The following is a 24,436-nucleotide window of genomic DNA, read 5'->3' as shown; positions in this document are numbered from 1 at the left end:
CTAAATAAAATACCCCAGGCATTTATTCCTTTCGCTATCCAGTTCTTCAGTTTCCAACTCATAATGTTTCATGGCAACAAAGTATCGGATAAAAGTTTCTCCAAATGCTTCCTTAATACACGAATCTTTCTCGAGTGCAACAAGAGCATCTTCTAGTTTCAGAGGGACTGACGAATGTTTCAGCTCATCAGTGTCATTTTCTTCTTGGAGCATATCATCATACCTAAGTCCTCTCTTTACCCCATCTAGACCCGCAGCAATGGTAGCAGCAAGCACCAGGTAGGGATTTGCTGTAGCGGAACTTAATTTATTCTCTATGTAAGTGCCTTTTCCACCATGACATTTGACATTAAAGGCACAGCTGTTATCATTATATGCCCATTTTGCATTTACAGTCTCTTTTGATTCTTTACTGTATTTAGAATAAGGCTTACGGCAGCTGGTAGTAGGAGCCATCAAGCAGCTGATAGCTGCCGTGTGTGCCAAGAGACCCGATAACCAATTTTTTCCAATATCTGAGAGCTCCTCAACTCCATAACCAGCAGAAAACAAATTCTTCTGGCCATTCAAATCCCACAGGCTATGTGACAGAGCCCCTGAATTGTAGAATCCTGATTCTGAGAAAAAACTAGCCACATAGTTATACTTCTTAGCCACCTCTTTAATGCCTGTTCTAAACGTGAAGGCACTGTCAGCAGCATCTATGCCAAATGCCGGATGAAAAGTGATCTCCATTTGCCCAGGCCCACTGGAAGAAGAAAAGCTTTCAATGTTGGCACCAGCATAATACATTCCTTCAATGAGCTCCTGAATGAACGTCTGGTCATGGTTATTTAGTATTGTGGCTGCAGGAAAGGATATTGTCTTCGAATTTACAACCTCAGTAATGCCGTAAATGCAAAATTCATAAGTGAAGGCAGAGTGTAAAGAAAATCCATTGTCCTGCAGCTGGCTCAGCTGTTTCTTGGCAATGTGCCTCGGTGAGGTCATTAGCGGGTTGCCCAGCACGGTGAAGGAATCACATATCACTCTCGCAGTCTGCTCAGTCCAGGGCAGAATTCGAAATGTTGATAAATCAGGGTTCAGGATTATGTCACAATTAAAATTGGTTGCATTTATGTAGTCTAATTCATTATCTTTAGGATTCAGGGTCAGCTCAAGATAACTTCTGGGCATGGCAACACCATGAATTGCTTTCTCCTAAACACAGAGCAGAATGACAAATTACCAAATGAGAAAAATATTTTTATGTATGTAAAATATATAAAACTCACATTCTCAGTAGGACAATAGTATTTTTCCTAAAAGAACACTAAAATGCAGTGATCAGTAAAATGAAGGGCAACAGCCAGTTACTGTGTCATTATGAAGCAGAACAACCTTCTACAAGACTGATATGAAAAACCTGGCATCAAGTATCCCATTGACCATTTTTTAAATTCCCATAAAGAACTGAAAAAATGTTCAACACCTATTTTGCATGGTCCTTATACAATTATGGGCATCACCAGTTAGGGGCAAACTTTACAAGTCCAAACTTCTATCTATGAGATAAGATAGAAAAAAGTCCAAACTTCTATCTATGAGACAAGACTCATGGCAATAAGAATTCAGGCTGTGACTTCTCTTTATATGCCTGACCATTTTTCAGATGCAAAGTTTAACTGAAAATTCTCACTTTCTGTGCTTATTAATTTTGGGGTAAAATGCAAGTAAGCAATTCCAAGTGAAAAATTATTCTAGTGTCATGAGGTTATGCAGGGAGAAAATTAGAAGGGGCAAAGCCCACTGGAACTTAATCTGGCTACTGCCGTAAAAGACAATAAAAAATGTTTCTATAAATACATTAGCAACAAAAGGAGGGCTGAGAAGAATCTCCATCCTTTGTTGGATGCGGGGGGAAACAGTGACAAATGATGAGGAAAACGCCTTCTTTGCCTCAGTCTTTCATAGTAAGACTGGTTATTCTCAGGGTATCCAGCCTGATGAGCTGGAAGACAGGAAAGGGGAGCAGAACGAAGCCCCCATAATCCAAGGGGAAATGGTTACACTACTTAAACACACACCAGTCCATGGGGCTGGATGGGATCCACCCAAGGGTACTGAGAGAGCTGGCGGAACTGCTCACCAAGCCATTTTCAATCAGTTCTCAGCAGTCCTGGCTAACCGGGGAGGTCCCAGTGGACTGGAGGTTAGGAAATGTGATGCCCATCTACAAGAAGCGCCAGAAACAGGATCTGGGGAACTACAGGCCTGACAGCCTGACCTCAGTGCTGGGGAAGGTTATGGAGCAGATCGTCTTGAGTGCCACCACATGGCACATACAGGACAACCAGGCTATCAGGCCCAGTCAGCATGGGTTTCTGGAAGGCAGGTCCTTTTATTATGCATTGAGCCTGAAAAGATAATTCTGAGGAAAGAGATTATTAGGAGTTCAAAGAACTGAAATTGCTAGCCTTATTTAATTAGATTACTATTTGAGTGTAGAAAGGAATAGGTGATTGCAGAGATTAAAAAGTCCTGAGCCTTTGGGAACATTAACAAGGGGAGGGAACAGATAATTTGTTCTAAGTTTGAGTTTCTGCCTGCACTATGAAAAAAAAAAAGAATAAAATATAAATTAAGGACAAGGCCATGAAAACACATAAAGGTACAGCTAGAAACCCAAAAACTTACGTGAAAAAAGCGAGAAGGAACATTCTTTGATCTTGACACACCATGGAGGTCTATTGATTCAAATCTGACAAACTGTACGTTGTCCCTGGCCATCTGCTGCTTAATAAATTCAATATGAGAGAACAGGTGAAGGAGAGTTGGACTTCCAAAGCCGTTTACATCAGGCTCTCTGCTGGATGCTATAAGTGAAGAGGAATGTTCATGTCAAACAAAATAATGAATGCTGGAACACAGGCTGTTCTCCTAAAAATGCAACAGTGGGAAACTGTGACATGGAGTGTAAAAACAAAAATAAGAAAAAGATATGGATCACAAAACATATTTGTAAATAAACACACTTTTTCTTCCCCGAAGACCTGTATAAAATCCCTTTTTTTTTTAATGGTCTATAACTTGAGTGTTTTTTTATGTTGGTAAGAGAACACAAGGGAATCATATAGGAAAGCCAGGAATTTCTGAGGGATGCCTCAGCTGGTTTGTTGGTTGTTTTTAGGAACACAAATAACAGCTGGATACCTATTTCCCACTGAAAGTTGATAGAATTCTGACGCTATATTCCTTCAATGCCTTTGAAAAGTGCATGAATAGAGACCATGTTAAAAAGTTCACTTGTCTTCTACTAAACCTTTCCGAAGACCACCTTGAGGAGGCCCGCAGTCTTCTCCACCACGAGCAGCAGACTTTTAGGAGAAGTTTATGCATTTATATGCTTGCTGTTACGGAGTTGTCTTCTTAACTATGTTACAGCAGCTGTAGGACTGTGTAAACTTCTTGACATGACAGGAGTTAACACCTTAGTATAACTTCTGTAATGGAGCAGAGAGCTGGGCACAGTAACTTCCTTTCACAGTCCTCTCAGTCCGTCAGCTTGCTTTTCTTTTGTGTGTCTGTGTATTGTTATTATTCAAGTTAAACTACATAAGGTATTATTTTCCATTTAGTACAATAAACTAACTAGACCAAGGGTAAAATTAGATGTTAAGATATGAAAAAATGTGAAAAAATATTTCTTTCTACATTTCTGTGATGAAAGTCCTCTATTCTTCCAAGAGGGTGAGAATATCTTCAGATCAATTTTTGCAAGTCTTTCAGATCCACAGTGGAAGATCACCAACAGCAAGAATTCATCACTACCCTTCAAGAGGAAGTTAAAAGCATCATGCTGAGGCACTACGAAGGTTGGCAGGAGCACTCCCAATATCTCCAGTACCAAACTGGAGTACATCTCCTTCAGCAGTAGCCAGGTTTTAGCAGGCACAAATACATCTTTTCTGAGCAACCTGATCTAGTTGAACATGTCCCTGTTCGTTGCAGGGGGGTTGGATTAGATGACCTGTAAAGGTCCCTATTCTGTGATTCTACGGCCTCTCCTTTGGGGCAAGCAGGACTGCCAGTACAAGGCTGTAAGGAGGCTCTCCAGCTGGGCCAGCACAAGGCTGTATGATTATTCCCTGAGAAGGCAGCAAACTCATCCACAGCCTTAGACTTCTTGGAGCCTTTGAATATTACTGGAGCATCCTCAGCTTCAGATGGCAAGGAGGAGACAAGGATACTTTAGGTCAGAAAAGTAAGATGGAGTTAAGTAATAACAGTGCTCCCTGAAGAATAACAGGTGAAAGCACAGGACAAAATCCTAAATAAATATAAGAATCTATAGGAAAACAGAGTAAAAATCAAAAAGGTAGAAGCAGGAAAAAAATTATTTTGTCACATCCACTTCTCCTCATGACATCTTTCCCTTTGGCCTGCTTCAGCTGTAAGCTGCTTATGAAAATAGCTTTTTTCCTCTATCTTCTATAAACACTAAGGCACTACATCCTTTAAAACATGTGCATTAACTAAGGAAGTCCCATTTAAAGATTTTCTGCACGACTCTGTTACAGATGCTGCCAAAACACTATAGCTAGCGGGGAAGTCATGCGAACTGGCCTTGTCTTTGTGTATGTCATCCAAGTAATATTTATTTGAGTACTACTTCAGCCATCCAGTAACGTTGTTTTACAACATGAATGTTCACCGACATTTAGCAGATTTGACCTCTTTGTGAATGTGGCCATCAATTAGAAGTTTATTAACAGCTAATGAACTGCTATTTATTAGATTAATAGAATTAAAAAAAATTCTGAAAATCTTCCTACAGATTACACCGAGTAGCGTTTTCTTCAACTCCAGGGACAGAAACCTGAGGTTTTTGCCTCTGTAAAAGCAGTGCTCAATCCTTTATTCTACAAGTCTTTAGTTTCCTGTGAAAGATAGTAGATATTTCCTGTCTACCAACTATCACATGGAGATTTTTATGTCTTCATATTATTCAAAGTAAAGTTTGACTGGCAACACTTGACATCAGAATATTGTCAACTTTTGATGTAAATTTTGCAAGTTTTTCTTATAACGTCCTGAAATGTTGCATTTGCATCTACTAAACAAACATTTTTCAGGTAAAAACATAGAATTCATGAAAAATAACAACATAACTCTGACCCAAGTAATTCTTTAAATCAGTATTCCTAAGAGATATAAATGATGTAAAATCAGTATCTAAGAAAAACACAAATGCGATATGCATTCATATTAATGATTTATGAATTTGTTTAAAAAGTAAAGCTACAAATATACGTAATTTAAACATCTACCAACGGAAAGTAATTTTCCAAATTATATATATATCCCAATTGTTTTCAAGCTAAAGTGATTTGAATAAATGCATAAATACATAATTAGATTATGTAAAATAACATAAATTAGCAGAAAATTTCTACAAAAAAAGTAGTGTTTTAAAAGAACATTAAGCAAACAAAAATTATTAACTGAAGAAGCAAGAACTTATCTTCTCCAGTTGGACTTGTTATGATGAATGATAGATCTTTCTAAATTATGAGACTAAAATTTATATATGGATCTAGTATTAGTCTAAAATTAGGCTATATACCAGTCTAGACAGCCTGCTAGTTAAAAGACAAATACTTATCAAAAATCTGTTAGTATCAACAGAAACACTCCTGCTTTTTAGAGGCAGTTCATCTTTTATATCATTTCCAGATTATCTTTCCCATTGAAATAATATGTGTCTGTAAATTATACGATAGATAAAAAATATCATCATGACAATGTCTCTGACTGATTTTGGAAATATGAAAGGGGATTTGTTTCTTAATTAATACTTAGTGAATAAATACTGACAGTACTTACTTTTCTCCAGCACAGGTCCCAGAAAACATTTTCTTGATAGTAACTAAATAAATCACTGGCAAACTAAGTCCATGAAGCCAATGATGACTAAATTTTGGAAAGGTGTAGTAAGGAACAGAGTACTCTCTCTTTTCGCGGTTTGTAGAGTCATTATCCAGAGCATTAGTTACTGGAGATAAGGTAGCTCATAAATAAGTATTAGACAGGTCTAGCTGATTTAGATACACAGTCTAAAAGTCTTACGTTCTTATGAGGGAAGACCATCTTCAGGAGTATAACTGTTACCCTAGGTCTCTGGGCCTCTAGAAATAACGGCATCTTTATTTTTATTTCAGAAAATTTACCTATGGAAACATGTATGTAAATTTTACAAGATGCTCAGATTTTGGTTCAGACTTTCATTTTAAAATCAAATACTAATCTCGACTGGCCATCTTTCTCAAAGCAGAATGGTACATACAGATCCTTAGACATCTATATCAAATCAGTAGTACACAGAGAAGCACTTAACATTTGTTTTTCTATGGTTCTATCTGTATTTCCCATTTAAGTTACCACTGAGAAACAATTAGTATTACTCATGTTTCTTTTGTAATTAGTACAAAATATCTACAAATATAAACAAATTGTCTTCACATATTTAAAAAATATTAGTAACAGAAAACTAAAAATATTACCAAAAACCTACAAATTATGTATTTTATTATTGTTGTTGTTATTGTTATTATTATTGTTATTATTATTTTAGTGGAAGAGTGGTGCCATTCTTAAATTATTAATATTGAAATCTTTCAGATTGCTGAGGGCAGCTGACATCAGTCTAGGGCAAATAGTTAACATTAGCTTTTTATTAGCATTAACATCTTTTTTATTAGCAATAACATCTTCTCAGCAACAGAAAAGTGCCACGACAGAAGAAAGTGCACATGTCCCAGATCAATCTGTCATTATCCGCTTGTTCAAAGAAATCCTTTCCCATGGTCCCTTATTAAATCACACCGCATTGAAAACAAGCAATTTCTCAGCTCTATAAGAGGTGACTGTGTCAAACTGATGAAATGAAAAGAACATGCTACATGTTGCCAGGGGACTTGACAGTGACAGGAACAGGCTGACCTAACAAATGTAGTAATATTGGAAACTCTTCACGGAGAAACACGACCACCAATGTAACGTAAGTCAATAGCAGCAGACACCAGCAGGTAGACTCCAGACACAAATCGCGCACTGGAGAAGGAGATGTGTTTCCATCAGTCCTCCTCCAATCTTTTCCTCCCCCTCTGTCTCCAGCTGTGCCAGATGTGTTTCCCCTTGAAATGAGGCTGCTGCGGCCATGCAGCTGCTACGCACCCTCCTCCTGCCCCATGAGATGGTGTCTGGTCGTGACTGAGTCCCACTCAGCATCACAGCACACATCCCTGTGCTCTGGGGCACGTTGTGGCCCCTGTCTCAGAGCGGTATGGAAATAAAAACCCTTGCAAGCATAGGAATTGCTATGCCAGTCAAGGCAGCGCTTCATCAGACCTGACCTGTCCTTGGCATCAGCTATTAACAGGAAAGGCAAGGCGTTCTTTGCAAAAGATCTGTCTAAAGAGAATGGGTTTTGCAGTGCCTCACTAAAAAGGTGCTCTTGTGGTTAGGAGCAGAAGGGTTAATATCTAAATTTGTCTTACCTTCTTCATCAGCCTCAGAAAACTAATGCTGGGTGCTCTGCAAATCTACGTGAATACTGACTCCCTTTATAAAAACAGATACCTCGTGCTGATGGTACCCACTGGCAATGAATCCCACAGGGTAATCACACATCTACATGCTTCTAAATCCCATGGAAATTGCTGTCAGTACTAATTTAAATACGACTCCAGTTTTGTATCTAAGAACAGCCAGTCTACTTGGTTTTTAGAATATTACTTACCATTCTCATGTTTGTCTTCATTACCAGCCTCTATTACCCAAACCTCATATGACAGTTTTTCCTGTGCTCAATCTAAACCTCTTTTAAAGAATTTAAAGTCTCTCTTTTCTACTCCTATCTGGTTTGTAACACAAAAAATAGAAATGAGTACTGTTTTACATTTAAATGTTATGGTTGATGTGAACAGTGTTCAGAAGTATGTTCAGTTGAAAACATTATGTAATTTACATTTCTTTTTCACCCAAAAAAAGTTTTGCCAAACATGTTTACTAGTATATGAATAAAGTAACTGATTTCTGCAGTCAAGCACATAAAAAAGGTTTTTCCTACCTCTTATTTTTGCTCCCTTACAAGATCTCTGACAGGGGAATAAATATGTAAACATACTAGAAACTTAGCAAAGCATGGGAGACAGTAAAAATATTTCCCTGATCTGTTTGATATTGATACTTTCAATGTTTTTTTCCATCTGTTTCTTTGTCTCATGACATTCTGCTTTCTTTTTAAATCTTAACTGTAACAGAGACTTTTTTACTGACATGGCCATGGCTCTTTTTCATTATTAGTATAGCTAATTTAGAGACCAATGAACAGTTTCTATCATCCATGAATTATTCTCTCCAAACTGTACAACAACATGACACAGCTTCTCAGAGGATGCACATCACCAAGAATTGAATTCAAAATAAGATTTTATTTCTCTATAGAGGGTATTTTATAAAATGTCTCTTCTGTATTGAATAAGAAAATTATCATGGTTTTATAGAAAATTTTCCATCTAGGCAAGAGGATTTGAAAACAAAATACGCAGGTGTCTGAAAAAAAATATTACGGTGAGTAATACCCACTGGAACTACCTAACTAATAATCCTAAACATGATGGATCTGGAGTGGCATGTCCCTCTTCAACCTCAAACAGAATATTTGGATTTAAGGAAGGAATCACTGAGCAAAGTTGTGTGAACTCAGGTATACACTATTGCAAACTAGCTAGCCCCTTCTGGTCTAAAAATGTTTGACTTAATTAAAAAAAAATTAAGCTGAGAATGAGTAAGAGTGCCGTGTTAAATGAGAAGCAAGTTTTTTTAAGGAAGAGAAGATTTTACACAGTATTGAGGGTATGGACTAAAGTCTTCTTAAATATCTTGTAAAAGGAGTGGCAGCTGGCAGAGAGATCAAGCAGAGAACGCATGTGGTGGGTTGACCCCGGCCAGATGCCAGGTACCCACCAAAGCTGCTCTATCACTCCCCTCCTCAGCTGGACAGGGGAGAGAAAATATAACGAAAGGCTCACGGGCTGAGATAAGGACAGGGAGATCACTCACCAGTTACCGTCAGGGGCAAAACAGATTTAGCTTGGGGAAAATTAATTTAATTTATTACCAATCAAATCAGAGTAAAGATAAGAGACCTAAAACCTAAATCTTAAAACACCTTATCCCACCCCTCCCTTCTTCATGTGCTCAACTTCATTCCTGATTTTCTCTACCTCCTCCCGCCAAGCGGTGCCGGGGGACAGGGAATGGGGGTTGTGGTCAGTTCATCACACATTGCTTCTGCCACTCCTTCCTCCTCAGAGGGAGGTCTCCTCACACTCTTCCCCTGCTCCAGCATGGGGTCCCTCCCACAGGAGACAGTGCTCCATTAACTTCTCCAACATGAGTCCTTCTCACGGGCTACAATTCTTCATGAACTGCTCCGGCCTGGGTCCCTTCCTCGGGGTGCCGTCCTTCAGGAACAGACTGCTCCAGCCTGGGTCCCCCCACGGGTGCCGTCCTTCAGGAACAGACGGCTCCAGCGTGGGTCCCCCATGGGGTCACAAGTCCTGCCAGAAAACCTGCTCCAGCCTGGGCTCCTCTCTCCATGGGGCCACAGGTCCTGCCAACACACCTGCTCCAGTGTGGGCTTCCCATGGGGTCACAGCCTCCTTTTGTCATCCACATACTCCAGCACGGGCTCCACGGTCCTCCATGGGCTGCAGGTAAATATCTGCTCACTGTGGACCTGCATGGGCTGCAGGGGGACAGTCTGCTTCACCATGGGCTGCTGGGGCATCTCTGCTCTGGTGTCTGGAGCACCTCCTCCCCCTCCTTCTTCACTGACTTTGGTGTCTGCAGAGTTGTTGCTCTCGCATATTCTTACTCCTCTCTTTGTCTGCAGTTGTGCAGGGTTTTTTTTTTCCCCTTGTTAACTCTGTTATCCCAGAGGCGCTACCACCATCGCTGATGGGCTCAGCCTTGGCCAGCGGCAGGTCCGTCTTGGAGCCGGCTGGCATTGGCTCTATCAGACATGGGAGAAGTTTCTAGCAGCTTCTCACAGAAGCCAGCTCTGTAGCCCCCCCAGTACCAAAATCTTGCCACACAAACCCATACAATGCATTTCACTTACATTAGGTCTAAACTAATTGTTTTGGCAATCTTTCTCTGTTACTAGAGAGTAAGCATCTCCAACGGATGGGAAGAATTACTGTCTGAATACACGTCTTTCTCTCACAGAGTCATAGGATGACTAGCTTACTAAAGGCACCAGAGACAGCCGAGTTGGATGTCACACAAAAGGGGACAAAACAGATCAGAAAGATATGATGGAAGTGCTATCTGAGCATTTTTGTTTTGTATAGATTGAGGGGGAAAATGGAAAATCATATAGAGTCACAGAGCAGGAAGATTTCAGCTATTGGTGTGGAAGCTAAAGGAGTTAAGAGTTTTGGTTGGCTTTAAAGAAAAATAGCTGCTCTTAGAGCTTGTGAGGTAAAAAATAACAAGTGGTATATAGCTCGGTTCAGAGGGAAAAAGAAAGAAATAGGCAGAAAATATGATGGTTTGTCCAACAGAAAATAAGGGCTATCAAGAAGGTTTGGAAAGGAGCCAAGCTTTAGTCCTGCTATGTTCAAGTTGAGTTCAGAATGTAGAAAAAGAAATATTTGAAAAATTCTATTGAACTGCAGATAGGGCATGAGGAAGGAATATGAAGGAACAGTATGGAAGTTCAGAAACAGTAAAGAAACAGTACAGTTTTTCACTTGAGGCAAGCTGCAAGAACAGCACAGATTATGTAAAATAGAAAGCAGAGAAGAGTAGCGAGTGAAAATCAGAGTCACAGAATCACAGAATCATTAAGGTTGGAAAAGACCTTTAAGATCATCAAGTCCAACCATCAACTCAACACCACCATGCCCACTAAACCATGTCCTGAAGTGCCACGTCCACACGTTTTTTGAACACTTCCAGTGATGGTGACTCCACCACCTCCCTGGGCAGCCTGTTCCAATGCTTGACCACTCTCCCTGTAAAAAAATTTTTCCTAATATCCAATCTAAACCTCCCCTGGACCAACTTGAGGCCACTTCCTCTCGTCCTATCACTAGTTACTTGGCAGAAGAGACCAACATCCACCTCGCCACAACCTCCTTTCAGGTAGTTGTAGAGAGCAATAAGGCCCCTCAGTAATCTTAAATTCTAAATCATCCCCCAAGTTAGACATGGTTATACTGCAGGAATGACAGCAGAGGCAGTGAATATGAAGTGCCTGGAGCAGGAACTTGTGTACCTCTCCTGTGTCCATTTATATCTCCTGTTTGTCCACTTACAGCTCCTGAAGAGCATCCGTTTCTATTTCTTCACCAGTGACTAGCAGAATCAGTTGGAACAAATGTGCTTCTTCCAGGTGAGCACAGACAACAGTGAAACCACAGGGGGAGTTCAAATTTTGTTCAAACTGGGTGGACAAACTTCTTAATTTCAATGGAACAAAAAGCTTAGGCTGTTTGTTTTGTTAGTCGTCTTTGACATATTTCTACCCTAAATACCAGGTATTTTCCCTTGTCACTGCCTTATTACCAAAAATAAGAAATTTAAACAAGTTAAGAATTACAACACAGTATCACAGAATAAATTGGGTTGGAAGGGACCTTTAAAGGTCATCTAGTCTAACCCTCCTGCAATAAGCAGGGACAGTTTCAACTAGATCAGGTTGCTCAGAGCCCCCTTCAACCTGAGCTTGAATGTCTCCAGCAATGGGGCATCTACCACCTCTCTGGGCAACCTGGGCCAGAGTTTCACCACCCTCCTTGTCAAAAATGTCTTCCTTAGATCTAGTCTAAATCTACCCTCTTTTAGTTTAAAACCATTACCCCTTGTCCTATCACTACAGCTCCACCCCTACTGCTAAAAAGTCTTTCCTGATCTTTCTCAGAAGCCCCCTTTAAGTACTGGAAGGCTGCAATAAGGTCTCCCCGGAGCCTTCTCTTCTCCAGCCTGAACAACCCCAACTCTCTCAGCCTGTCCTCAGAAGAGAGGTGTTCCATCCCTCTTATCATGATCAATTGAGGTTATTAATTGTAGTGGAAAAGGGAATTACTTGTAGGACTTATGAACTCCACTCTTAAGTATGAAAGAGAGCCTGTTACTAGCTACTTGATATGTTTTTTTTTAAAAAATAACAACTTAGCAAAGAACTTAGTGTTTGGGGTCAGCATCCACATAACATTTCATGTGATTCTTGGAGTGTTCAATCCTCTTTTTGCTGTGCACGTGAAATTTCAACAGTCACTAGGTAGCTACTGATGCCTGCAGCTATAGCTAAGTCCTATTTTCTTTCTTCAGAGATTTCCTTCTCCCTCCTACAGTTCCTGATCCTATCCTGGTCATATTTACATGGCCTGACTTGATATCTTCTCAAGAAGATGAGCCCTGTTGAGAGGCCCTGCTTCTGGAACTCCTCAGGTTTCTGGCAGCCCAGCTCTGCAGTCTACACTCAAGAAGATTTTAACAAACTTTTTTGTTCCCAGCTACAGACCAAGATATACAAAGGGGATTTGAAGCCTCAGGTGACAGCCTGATTCCAGTGTGTTGCCCACCTACAGCTACCTGGAGGTGCTGTTGTCTCGTAAGCTCCAGAAGAGACATTTCTCCTGAACCTGTGTGGTGGCACCAGGCTCTACAGGTCCCTCTGACCATACACAGTGTGGGTGGCTGATGAAGCCACCTGGAGTCCCTGACTCTGGCAGCCCCCTGTGACAAAGAGAAGCCCAACAGTGTGATGTATCATGATCCTTGGGAACCTCACATCGCTAGAATAAAGTTATTTGGCCTCCTCTCTGGCTACCGTAGTATAAATACTTTAATTTAGTAGCATGCAGAGTAGCATGGGATAAGATCTGAGGTCAGAGAGGTCAATACACACTTACATTATTATGCTATATATACTATACACATAGTACATACATGCATTTGTGTGTGTGTATGTACCTACTGTGAAGTGTTATATAATGTTATATACATTAAATTTCGTCTGAATTTTTACTGTTTGGAAGCCTCTCTCTCGTCTCCCAAGAATGCAGGTGCTGAACAGCTTAAGCAGCACATGATTATTAATGACTACATGCCAATTTGCAGAAGTGCACATCATTATCATATATAGATACTTATGCAAATAAAATTCATGTTAGTGTAGTCAGTACATTTGCCTAATTAGCTACATGTGTTAGTTTCTATCTTTCCATGGTGACGAATTAGATTAAAAGAGCTTTAGCTTTAGCTTCAGCTTCAGTTTCACTGACACCGTCCAAGTAATATTTTTCATATTGACCAAAATATCTTGCATACCTGTCTCTTTTCTATTATTCTTTTTTTCCCGAGTCCAAGCACTTCTTTTACAAAAGAGCTGCCAAGCAATGGACAAAATGCATACACAGTAATATTTCCACAATTTCCAATCAGAGTTTGAGAAAAAATACATGAATTTATTATCTTAGAGAGACGTTAATCACGTAACTCACATGACTGTATTTCAATTCTCTGTCTTAACACTGAATCACTTCAAGCTCAGCTACATGTCTTAGCCTTTCTACTGCTGACTTCTAGAGATTGTCCCTTAACTGTGTACTTTTAGAACCATAAGGTATATTCCTGATTTAGCCATGGCATCCAAACATGCATAGTGCTCAACATAGCGACCAAGTACATACACTGGGCACTGTTTATGTAATAACCATATATGTATGTATAGTCATATAATTCCAGTGCTCTCCTACTTTGTATTCCATATTAAAGAAACAAAGAGAGGAAGAGAACAATTTATTTTTTATGCATATTTTTTAAAAATAAATGTTTGGAAAAATTTTGGATCAAGTTTTCTGATTTGAGCAAGTTCAAATATTTGAAAAATTGCAAAATGCAAGAGGTTATATTTCAGATCAAGTCAGTGTCAAGATATGTTTAGATCCAAGACTTCTGTCCAGGCACTTTGGTAACTAAAATGTTTAAGGTAATATTTTATTAATAAAAATAAAATATTTAGGATTTGCTCTTAGCAATCTTAATAAATTATCACTTAATAAATTAAAAACAAAATACCATTTATGCAAAGGCTCATTAAAGACTGCAGAACATCATCTAAAACTTTCTTCTCTTCAGTTAAATTACTAAATATATTCAATGAAAATTAAATTTGAAACACATACATTTCTAATTAAGTAGAAACTATGTCTGTGCATTCCATTTACTAGTGGAAACACACACTGAACCCTACAGTTTGTTTGGTCAAAGCCAAATGGAATCCAAACCTCCTGAGATTACAAAACGTCTGGTTTTGGGTTTGTTTCTGATGAGACAAAACTGTTTTCCCCCACCTCCTTTCACAGTTAGGTCTCATCTATGATTCTCTTACAGCCATTGTTATTGCCAGTGATACAGAGTAGGATTAACCCCAGGTAGCTTTAGGTATTTCAGAGTTAGGCAAATAATCTAAACTAGTCATCATGGGACTTTTTCCCCATTGAGTGGGAAGAGATGCCCACCTTCAGAGGTCAGTTTCTCATCAACCCCTAATACTCTGAAGACAAAATGCCCGTCTTTCTCTACCGACTAGGTAATAAGCTTGGTTTAGCCACTTCACTTTAAGCGGCTAAAGTCAGGTTGAAATCTCCCTGTGGAATCTACAATTAATCTCTTCAGTTCCCTGTACCTTGTAAATGGTGTTATGACAAAGAATAGGTATTCCTATATTTTAAAATTTATTTGCTGGTCTTGCAGACAATGAGAAAACAATAGTAGTCTAGATTTGACAATGCGTTTTGCTAGCCTTTCAGCAATGCAAAAAACAATGTAATCTGGAAAGGGAACAGCATCAAGTGTAGGCTGAGAAATAATACTCTAACCTCTTTATTCTAATAGATGTGAATGAAAAGAGGTTTGAGCACGAAATATCTTTTCAAAGCTTTATATTTCTCATGCAGTGCCCTAAGTTAGCGCTGATAATGTTCACGGATATCTTGTTCAGACTTGTTCAAACTGGGTAACACAATAAGTCTACTGAAATCCTGCTGTAGCTAACAAGATTTGATAAATTCAAATTGTGTGTTTTCAGAGTATGTATAGCAATATTTCTACCTATCTGAAAGGAGACTTTAAAAAAAGCAGAATAATTTAATATTGTTTCACAAGTTTAATTGCTACCATTATCTTTTGTTATGTAGTTAATAACGGACAAGGTATTTTATCAATGAAGAAAATAGGAATCGTATTTCTTTCATCAGTGAGATAAGTAAGAAGGTAAGGTATGTATCCCGAACAGCTGATAATATGGTCTGAGCCTCATGCTCCTGGAAATTTATTAATCTGATATCTATTCAACTGACAAATTTGTGTTTGCATGCTTCCTGGAATAGACACAAAACAATGAACGACACAAGCACATTACATTATCATAGCTAATCGTAGCTTTCACTTTGCTGATCCAGCTAGCCCAGAAGTATAGCGTTTACAGTTTCAAAGAAATCACAGCCTATTGGTAGCAATTAATTGGCTCTATAATCACTTCCAAAATGGACTTACTGAACAACATGAAGATAAGTGGAAGTTCTCTGCCTCATTTGCTTTTCTTCCTCTATAGTTTATACTAGAAGTTTTGCATTCCAGTCCTCTCACAGGGTGAATAATTGAAAACATCATCCCTACATGGGAGCAATTTCCACTGCTGAAAATTTTAAAAGGAAATTTTAAGAAGCGCAGATGCCATCAGAGCTTTGCAGTGTCTAGTGGACCTTTGGGAAATGTTGCCTGAGCTCAGCTTAAATGAGGAAATATTTCAGTTTTAGTGAAAAAGACATGACCACTTGTGTGTGGCAGTTTTTGACAGGAACATAAACACTTTACTTAAAAAAAAAAAAAGCAGCATAGGTGTAGAGTGCAACTTCTGATCCATCCTGATCACACAGAAACCACAGGTGTCAATTCTCTCATGGTAAAGTTTGCAGCTTAACAAAACCCCACAAAACAACAGTAGCATTTTCTTTAACAGGACAGCAGTGATGTTTAAATATCCTTACCAGTGTGGCCTGCAGAGGAGTCAAACTGAATCTCAGGAGCCGTGCTTTCTGCATGGGTAGAAGCTGCTGGTAATCTCAGAATAAGTTGATCCACATCGCTTCCCACTGGTTGCTGCTCATCAGACCCGGCAGAGCTGAGGACCAGGAGAGATTTGCTCTGCTGCCCCACTCCCTTCTTGTGGAAGCTGTAGTACTTTCGATTATCCTCTCCAAAATGGGGACTAAAAGTCTCAAAGGGTCGGCCCTGCTTCTCAGCTGTTTTCTCACGGGGCTTTGAATTTTTCTGAGAAAAAGTGCCGCTCACCTTGACACTGTAATTGGGCCCATAATCAGGCAGAGGACCTTCACTCAGCAGGTTTTTCAACTCTTGCAAACTTCGTTTAGAAATGTCAGGTGCCCCTGTGAAGGGCTGTGTAGTCCTGCTTCCTTGTGTGGTTACAGTACTGCCCAGGGAGCCCATCTTTATCACGTGAAAATTGACGTCTTTTTCTTCCATCCCACCTCGTTCTTGCTTACTCTCTGCCTTCTCGCTGCCCTCTCCCCTGCGCGTTGCCTCTGTGCACCCAGCTTTCCCTGCGCTCCTCACAGGTTGCACGCCCATGTGCTGCTCCCTTTTAGCTGGTGTATCTACTTCCTCATGCATTTTTCCTATTATTCTTTTCCCAGTGTCAGCATTCTCCTGGACTTCTTGTGTTTCTCCAGACATGTCTTCTTTCACATCGCTGCCAGTATGGGAACTGTCATGACCCACTCTGTCCATTTGTACTGGAGGAAAGCTAATCATGTTTTGAAGAGATGGGTCTGATGATGGTTCTGAGCAACGAGTGGTACCTTGAAGGGCACAAGGATCTGGGATTTTTGAGGTGCGGGACAGCTCCATCTTCTCATTTTCTAAAGGCGGAACGTACTTTGTAGGACCTTTGACTCCCTTTTTCTTTCTGAAACCACATATATTGTTGCCATCAACTTCATCATTGTCACATTCAGATGTGTTCTGTAACCAGCAATAAAATATACAACCAAATAACATGCATGAATGAAACAGAACATGGCAATGGAGTGCTACCACCAGCTGCATTTACCTTGTAGCACTTCCGTTACTTCTTGCTGATGGAGTTCTCTGTGGACACTTACTGACCCTCAAATTCTGCTATTTTGATTTAAAAAATTCTCACAGAATTCTTTTTCTTATGTTTTACACCAAAATTGGTGAAAATGCTTTCATAATATAGATTTTAGGCAAGTTTAGCAGATTAAAATATAAGACATTGTACACTGTGTGACATCATTTGTCAAACATGTGCCCTTTAAATGTGAAAAAAATGTATTCTAATAATTACATTTCAGTATATTCTTGGCCATATTAAAAGCATTTGTATTTATAAAGGAAATTTATTGCCCTGAAACACAGAACACTGGCAATCCTTCTAAGTACAGGGAGTGAAACCTGAAAACAAACAGCTTTTAAATGAATTTCAGGATCTATTCTGGCCAAATAACTGAACTTCCAGAGCAGTGGCCGAAAGGGTAAGCCTGTATTTGGATACCTAAACAGGAAAGAACCAGAAGATGGTGTTTACCTTGGTATGTGGCATTGATATGATTCGTATTGTAATGCTGGGAGCAGATTTTAAAATAGATGTAAATATGTGGAGAAGGTGCAAAAAGGAGCTGCAAAAATTAACCTGCTTGCATTATCCCAAAGAATGTCAAGAATTGTCTGGATCATCATCCCTTCTAAGTATCCTGATCCTACCACATGTGGTTAATCTGATGGTGACAGGGAAAAGGCCAGGAAATCAAAACCAGATACATTCAATTTAAAAAATAACAGAGGTTTTAACATTGTGGGTGATTAATTATTTCACAAACTATCAAGGTAGGGATTAAATTCTCTATCTCACAATGTCTTAAAAAAAGACTCCATAATATGGTTTAACCAAAATATAAATCACTCTATAGCCAATCACAAATTGTTATATTGCTTACGAATATCTACTCAAGCATGTATTTGAGACCCAGTAGCTTAACCAACAGTCCTTGGTTTGCTTGGGTTGGGCTGGAATTAACACCTATAAAAACACTGGGAAATCAAGAGGTATCCTCTGAATGAGACTGTCTTTTACCTTTTCCACAAAGGAATAATCTACACTCTCTCCAATTTCTGAATTCCCAGAAGAAGTAGGGATCTGCACAAAAGCAAAGCGAATGCCCATCTGGATAAGGCAAAAGAGATTCCTGTTGGCAGGCAAAAGCACGCAGAGGAAAAGGCAGCAGTCTCTGATGTGCATATGGAAGGAAACAGTTACATGGCCTCCATTAAGGTCATTAACACCTCCCTTTTTCTGTATTATTCCTCCCTGTTTTCTCATTATGCTATTCCATCGTTATCTAGTCAAAAAAGGCTTATGACTTCTCTCCTAACACAGAGCTCACAGCAATATTTCCTTCCTCTCTCCCCCTTGCTCTAAATTTCTGCAATGTGCTGTACTTAGAGCGACTTCAGGAGCCGGTCGGGGCATCGCTGTTAGCGTGGAAGGCAGGCAGGACAAGCCACTCTGTGCCTCTAACGCCCATGCACGTATCTCAACAGCGACATGCTTGTGATGCCCACTTGCAGTCACACTCATTCACAACAGAGATCCTTGCTTACCCCAGTTTTAGCACTCAGTTTTTAATGAATCCATTTCTTCATCAAAAGGCTTTGGTTTATTCCTATAATACACCCTATTCACCCATGCAGAACAGGTCTAATTCCTACAGCTCTGCATCATTATGGAATATAAATGCAGTGAAGGAACTTTCCTGAATAACGAAGCAGACAAAAACTGCTTACAACGGAGAACTATAATGGAGAATTTTATCACCTCCATTAGCACTAAGAGAAAGTGAACGAAGTTGGGGGAGAAACAGTAGGAGTGGAGGAACCAGTGTCTGCCAAATGGAAAAATCTAAATAATTTTGAAAGAAAAGAGGCATCGAATTAATTTTCTAGATGTATGAAAAGATTTTTTGAGAGAAGAGAGAAGGTTCTAGCTATGAAAGCTATGGTCGTAAAATGATTGTATTTTTTAACGGATTAATTAAAAATATTTACTTAAATACCTTCTGTGGCAGAGTTTGCCATCATTAAAATATGCTGATTTCCACTCTATGGAGTTTTTGAAATTCTTTTGTTGCCTTTGAATAACTTGAAACCAGTAACATAATGGCAACACCATCTGCATTTCTGCTTTATAATGTATTCCCACTCCCTGTGCTCAGAGATAACCACTGAAAATTTTAATGTTAGACTAAGTTTTTGCCTGCTGTCCCTATTGTAGATCTCTGAAAAATGTTCAATAAAATGACTGAAGGAAAGATAAGCACATCCTTTTTTATAACACTTCTATACTGAAGACAAAGAGTAGTTCTTGTATCAAAATCAAAACATCAGAAAACTGCCTGTTCACATAATTAGCCATTCTAAATGGTTTCATGAACACAAGATACCATCCCCACACTATAATCCTTACCAAAACAAATTCCTTATGAATAGAGATGAGCGGGATAAGGACTGATCACTTGTAAATTTGTTAATAGAAATATTCATTTGCAATAGAACTCGAATAACTAATGTGTCTATAGTAGTCTGCAAAGGGTTTATTTTCCATTAAGAGACTGAGACTATGGTACTACACTTTGATGATAGACCTGAGAGAGATGCTGTGCCTATTGCTCTTAAACAAAAACAGGGATCATTTTTACTTTCAAATAAACAAAACTCTTACATTTATACAGAGAACAACCTATGCATTACTTAAGGTCCTCAGCACAAGACACACTGTGACTTTGTGCAGAAGAATGACTCTTGATTTCTAAATAAACTCAGACATTTACAGACTTTCATTCAGAAATCATTCACAGTATTTTCTGCAGTGAATTAAAGAGTGCTAGATTTTTTGCAAGGTACAAATACAGCATCCCTTTATATTGAAGACAGCCGTATGCATGAGTTATGACACAGCCTTACTTGTCTAGTAGTTTATGTGGTGTCTACCATCAGAAAAGGCCCAGTACCTGGACACAGAGGGGATAGAACTCAGGAAATAGGACTTATGAATAATCTCTTGAACTTTTTATTTCTAGTAAGATTTTTCTGCACAGGTCAGGGATGATTAAGTAAAATAGCAGCTTGAAAGAGTTACAGTGCAAGTGAGCTGCATACAGATTGTGGCTTAATTTCATGGAACCATATGTCCTGCTGTGCTGAAAGGAAAGCAAAACAGTTATGGCATTAATATGGAAAAAGTTCTGAATATTTCACTGCTGAATGTTCCTACATTTTTGTTGCTGTGTGGCAACAGTAACAGGAAATACTAAACCTACTTGGAAGTTCTTTTAGCCAACATTTGTTTCAGCACCATCCAATTTTTGTTTGCTTGTTTTCAAATATTTACCAGCACCCTAAATCAGAGGTCTTGAAAGTTTCAAAATTCACTTCTCTTTCTTAGCAAGTGAACACTCAGGTGGTGATTTAAATATTCCTGCCAGAAGGCATAGGTCCAATTTTTTTTTTTTTTTAAAACAGTGCAGGCCACATTATGCAACAAATCTGAGATTTAGATTTTTCTTTCTAAAGATATATCTGATGTTAATTGTTACTGACAGGTATTGGTACTCCCCCAAGTTCCAATTTCCATCACGACTCCTTGCCCCAGTGCTGCGACTCGTGCTGGTCCACTGATCTGCTCTGCACTGGGGGTTTGTGCCTGGTGAGGTTTCAGCAGAGGTGGAGCAGCCGCAAGTCCTACAATAGCCAGGAGGAGTAGGGGTGGATCAGACTTCATTTCCCATTATGGATAAACTCAACTCATACAAATAACAGCTTTGCTTGTCTTCACTGGATACCTACTGTGTCACTTCGGGTACACAAGAGTGGGGATGTCTGTGACTATCAACAGAGTGTAAGGGATACACTCGTGTTACAGCAGCGTAATTAGGGCACCACGCGTGTAGGAAGAAGAGAGCACAGAGGACAGTATCAGCAAGCAAATATTTCAGGCCTGTGCGGATAAAATTGCTTCCTCTGCTTAACCCAACTGCATGCCACCTCTGGCATGCCATCAGGATTCTACAGCTGATCGACATTGTATATCTTGTGGTAGCGCAGAAAAACATACATTTAAAGCACTTAATCATTTTGCATTCACTTTTAGGCTTCGTACAAGCTCTGGAGTGGAGCACTAACTATACATGAAATACAGCACTGACAAAAGGCAGTTCATCTCTGAACCTGGCAATCCGCAAGCATTTGGAAATGTAAAGTGTTGCCTTTGGGAGGCATAACAAGTGCTGAGATTTCTGGCATGTGAAATCCAGGTGAAAATCCAAGGCAATTCTTGAACTTTTGCCTTAAAAGGATTTTATAGGTGACTGAAAATGTATCCCTAATGTTCTACGAGGCAAATTCAGAGGCTGCGAGGGGACCTTCTGTTTTCCTCTTACTTTTTGTTTGCATCATAACCTCAGGCAAGACTGCAAAAGCCCTTGGGGTTTACAAACCACCCAAAAACATATTGACAAAAAGAGACACGGAAATGAGAAAAAGAAACTCACACTATAGCATTTGAAAGGAAAAAAAAAAAAGGGAGAAAGAAAAGGAGAAAGAGAGTTAGTGTAGAAGATGCTCTGATTAACTGTAGATGAATAGCTGCGGAAGGATTTCTAGGACAGAAAAAGGTGAAAGAAGCAAGGTGCAACTCTAGCAGGAGCTTTTGTATATCTAATCAACAAGATAATCCTGTGTTCCTGTTACTGGCTACCCAAAACAGTGATGCAAACACTCAGCTAAATGCACTGGAGTCTCAGTCACATTCTTGTTTTCTTTTGTTTCAGACCATTAATCATTTTTAGCTATTATTTTAACTGATTGTTAAGAGGTCAAATTGTGATGATCTTCCTGATTGTTGCTAAAGGTCTTTCAGGAACGATGCAAAGAACATCAAAATGTCAAAATCTGGTATAACTAAGAATTAGAAAAACATGGGAAACTAAAACAAAAAAGTAAAAAATATGTAAGGTTTTGTTGGCTGTATTTTTTATTTATGAAAAGTTAAACTGCTTCACTTAGGTTTGACTTTTTTTCTCTATCATACAAAACAATGTTCAAAAACTGAAACAAAATGTTTCCAATCTAAAAAAAAATCTAAGAATATTGTTCAAGTGATGTTGACACGTGACATTATTCACATTGTTTGAACTTTTTTTCCAGTTTTATTTCAAATGTAACACAGTTTTTCAAAGTATTTCAATTGCTATGAAGTCGTAAACACTGAGGAACTTTTTCTGGCCTATTCTGGCTGTTACCAGGATGCCCTTTACAGCTCCCCCAGGTTGGTACGGTCAAGTTTAACAAATCTTTTTGTGTAGTAACTAATTAAAAAAACTAGAAGTCAAGTCAATAGGAGATGCTGCTTAAGACCTTACACAACAGTACCCGTAAAGCAAGTACGCCTGTGTCCAAGTGCTTTCCCTGCCCCTTCCCCTGACAGATGGCCATTGCCCAGCTGCTCCTCCAGTAACCAGGCAGCAAAGCAGCAGAGGACACAGGAACAAATTATCTCCTGCTGGGAATTAATGCAGCTTCACTGGAGTCACTGAAGCTACACAGATTTGTACCAGGAGGGAATCTGGCCATGGAGTTGTACGGAGGACAACACAGACATTTCCAGGGAGTAGCTCCAGGCACAGAGAGAGGTTTTGGCTCTTGTGCGCAGTGCTAAAACAGTGTGTGCTATGATAAACAGACACCAGTGGCTTGTAAGCTATAGACATGAAGATCCCAGCACATTGTCATGATATTGCTGTGACTAATTTCTCCCTCAGTGACCTTATTTGATTAAGCGGCTCTTTGAGAGTGATTTACTGCTACAAGAACCTCCTAGTGGAGGACCTACAAGTGGCATAAATATTAGGTACATGTTATTATTTTGCAGTTAGAGAAGCTGAAGCACAATCTTGCCATAGGTCACAGGAAAATGTATGGTATTGTTAGAAGCAGAAGCAAAGTCTCCTTCCTTCTTTGAAATTTTTAAATATACTCAAGATTATTCATGTCGTTCATGTGAAAACTAATGGAATGAGTTTAGCTCACAATATTGTGCCACTTATTTTCACACCTGACATCTGCCTTTATCTGCTACTCCCACCCAAAGCCTTCATACTATATACACAATTAGTAGATGAGCTCCTCAAGGTCATTGATTCTCTTGCTGCCTCAAAGGCAAACTCATTTGCAAATATTTTCCCTCAGATTATGCCACCTGCACCATGTAAAAAAAAAAACTAAAGTCAGATAGGGTCTCAAAATGAAGAAGCTGATCCTGCTTTCACAGTGATTTGGGACCACAGAAGTACACTGGTGGTGTCATCTCCAATTTGCAGCAGTGTAAATGAGATCCAAAAGCAGAATCCATTTAACAGTTGACTAATCCTCAGGAAGGCATTTGCAAGGGAGTAGACTTAATGATCTACAAGACTTTTATGTCTAATTTCTATGACTCATTTCATATACAAAGATGGTCTAGGAGGCAGTCAGTGATTCACAGTAGGTGTATCTCTAGCATATAAAGTATCCACTTGTTCACCTTGATAAAAATGTCTAGTAGACTCAGGAAGTCTGCCTGCACTGTTACTTCCAAGCCATATCATATCTTTTTCAATATTTTAAATGAAACATTTTAATTTCATGTTTTCACAATGAGATCTTCTGGACACTACTCAAAATAACAGGTACATTTAGGGGTTTGGGTTTTTTTCCTTATTGAAAGTACATATTACAAATTCAGGACCAGAATCTGTTTTAAAATGCACTTATATAGAAATTGAACAGCTCCACTTAGGTCAGTAGCCTGACTCAAGAGTGTCACTTTCTAATCCAGGTCAAACTCTGGTTCACAAATTGTAGTGCTTTCATTTACATTAATGAAGCCAAAGCCCATCTATTTTTCCATGAATATTAATGGAATCAGATTTTAGATCTCTATTTCTATTACTTTTGATAAAGTTATAAATGAAAGAAATAGGAAGTTAATATGAGTTCTATTTTCTTCCTAAAGCAAATGGGTTTTTTTCGGCTTAAACAAGAAGCCTTTCTTTGACCTGCATTTGCTTCAGAATTAGACCATGCTCAACATACATGCATGAAGAACCTTGCACATAATCCACAATGAAGTATTCACTTACTTGAAATCTTGAAGCAAAAATATTTTATATCAGCATACCTGCTCGAAAATCATTCACAGTCAATTTCTTACCTGCTGGGTAAGATCTTCTTTTTTGTTCAT

At 39.1% G+C, this 24,436-nt stretch overlaps 1 protein-coding gene across 1 annotated transcript; it reads right to left on the bottom strand.

Annotated features, from left to right (window-relative positions):
• On the bottom strand, positions 1-24,436 carry LGSN (lengsin, lens protein with glutamine synthetase domain). Its single transcript, XM_010292556.1, has 4 exons — positions 24,407-24,436; positions 16,110-17,103; positions 2,677-2,855; positions 1-1,200 (listed from the first exon to the last, which is right to left on the bottom strand). The coding sequence occupies exons 1-4, from the start codon at positions 24,434-24,436 to the stop codon at positions 1-3; spliced, it is 2,403 nt and encodes an 800-aa protein (XP_010290858.1).

Source organism: Phaethon lepturus, unplaced genomic scaffold, assembly GCF_000687285.1.
Source record: "Phaethon lepturus isolate BGI_N335 unplaced genomic scaffold, ASM68728v1 scaffold1198, whole genome shotgun sequence".
In the NCBI taxonomy this organism is placed as follows: domain Eukaryota; kingdom Metazoa; phylum Chordata; class Aves; order Phaethontiformes; family Phaethontidae; genus Phaethon; species Phaethon lepturus.
This window is presented reverse-complemented; position numbering and strand designations above follow the sequence as displayed.

Coding starts and splice junctions, on each gene's coding strand:
- LGSN (XM_010292556.1), bottom strand. CDS start 24,436: ATGAACAAAAAAGAAGATCTTACCCAGCAG. Junction 2,856..16,109: donor CTCCTCTGCAGGCCACACTG/GTAAGGATATTT, acceptor CTTCACTTATAG/CATCCAGCAGAGAGCCTGAT. Junction 1,201..2,676: donor TTCCTTCTCGCTTTTTTCAC/GTAAGTTTTTGG, acceptor CTCTGTGTTTAG/GAGAAAGCAATTCATGGTGT.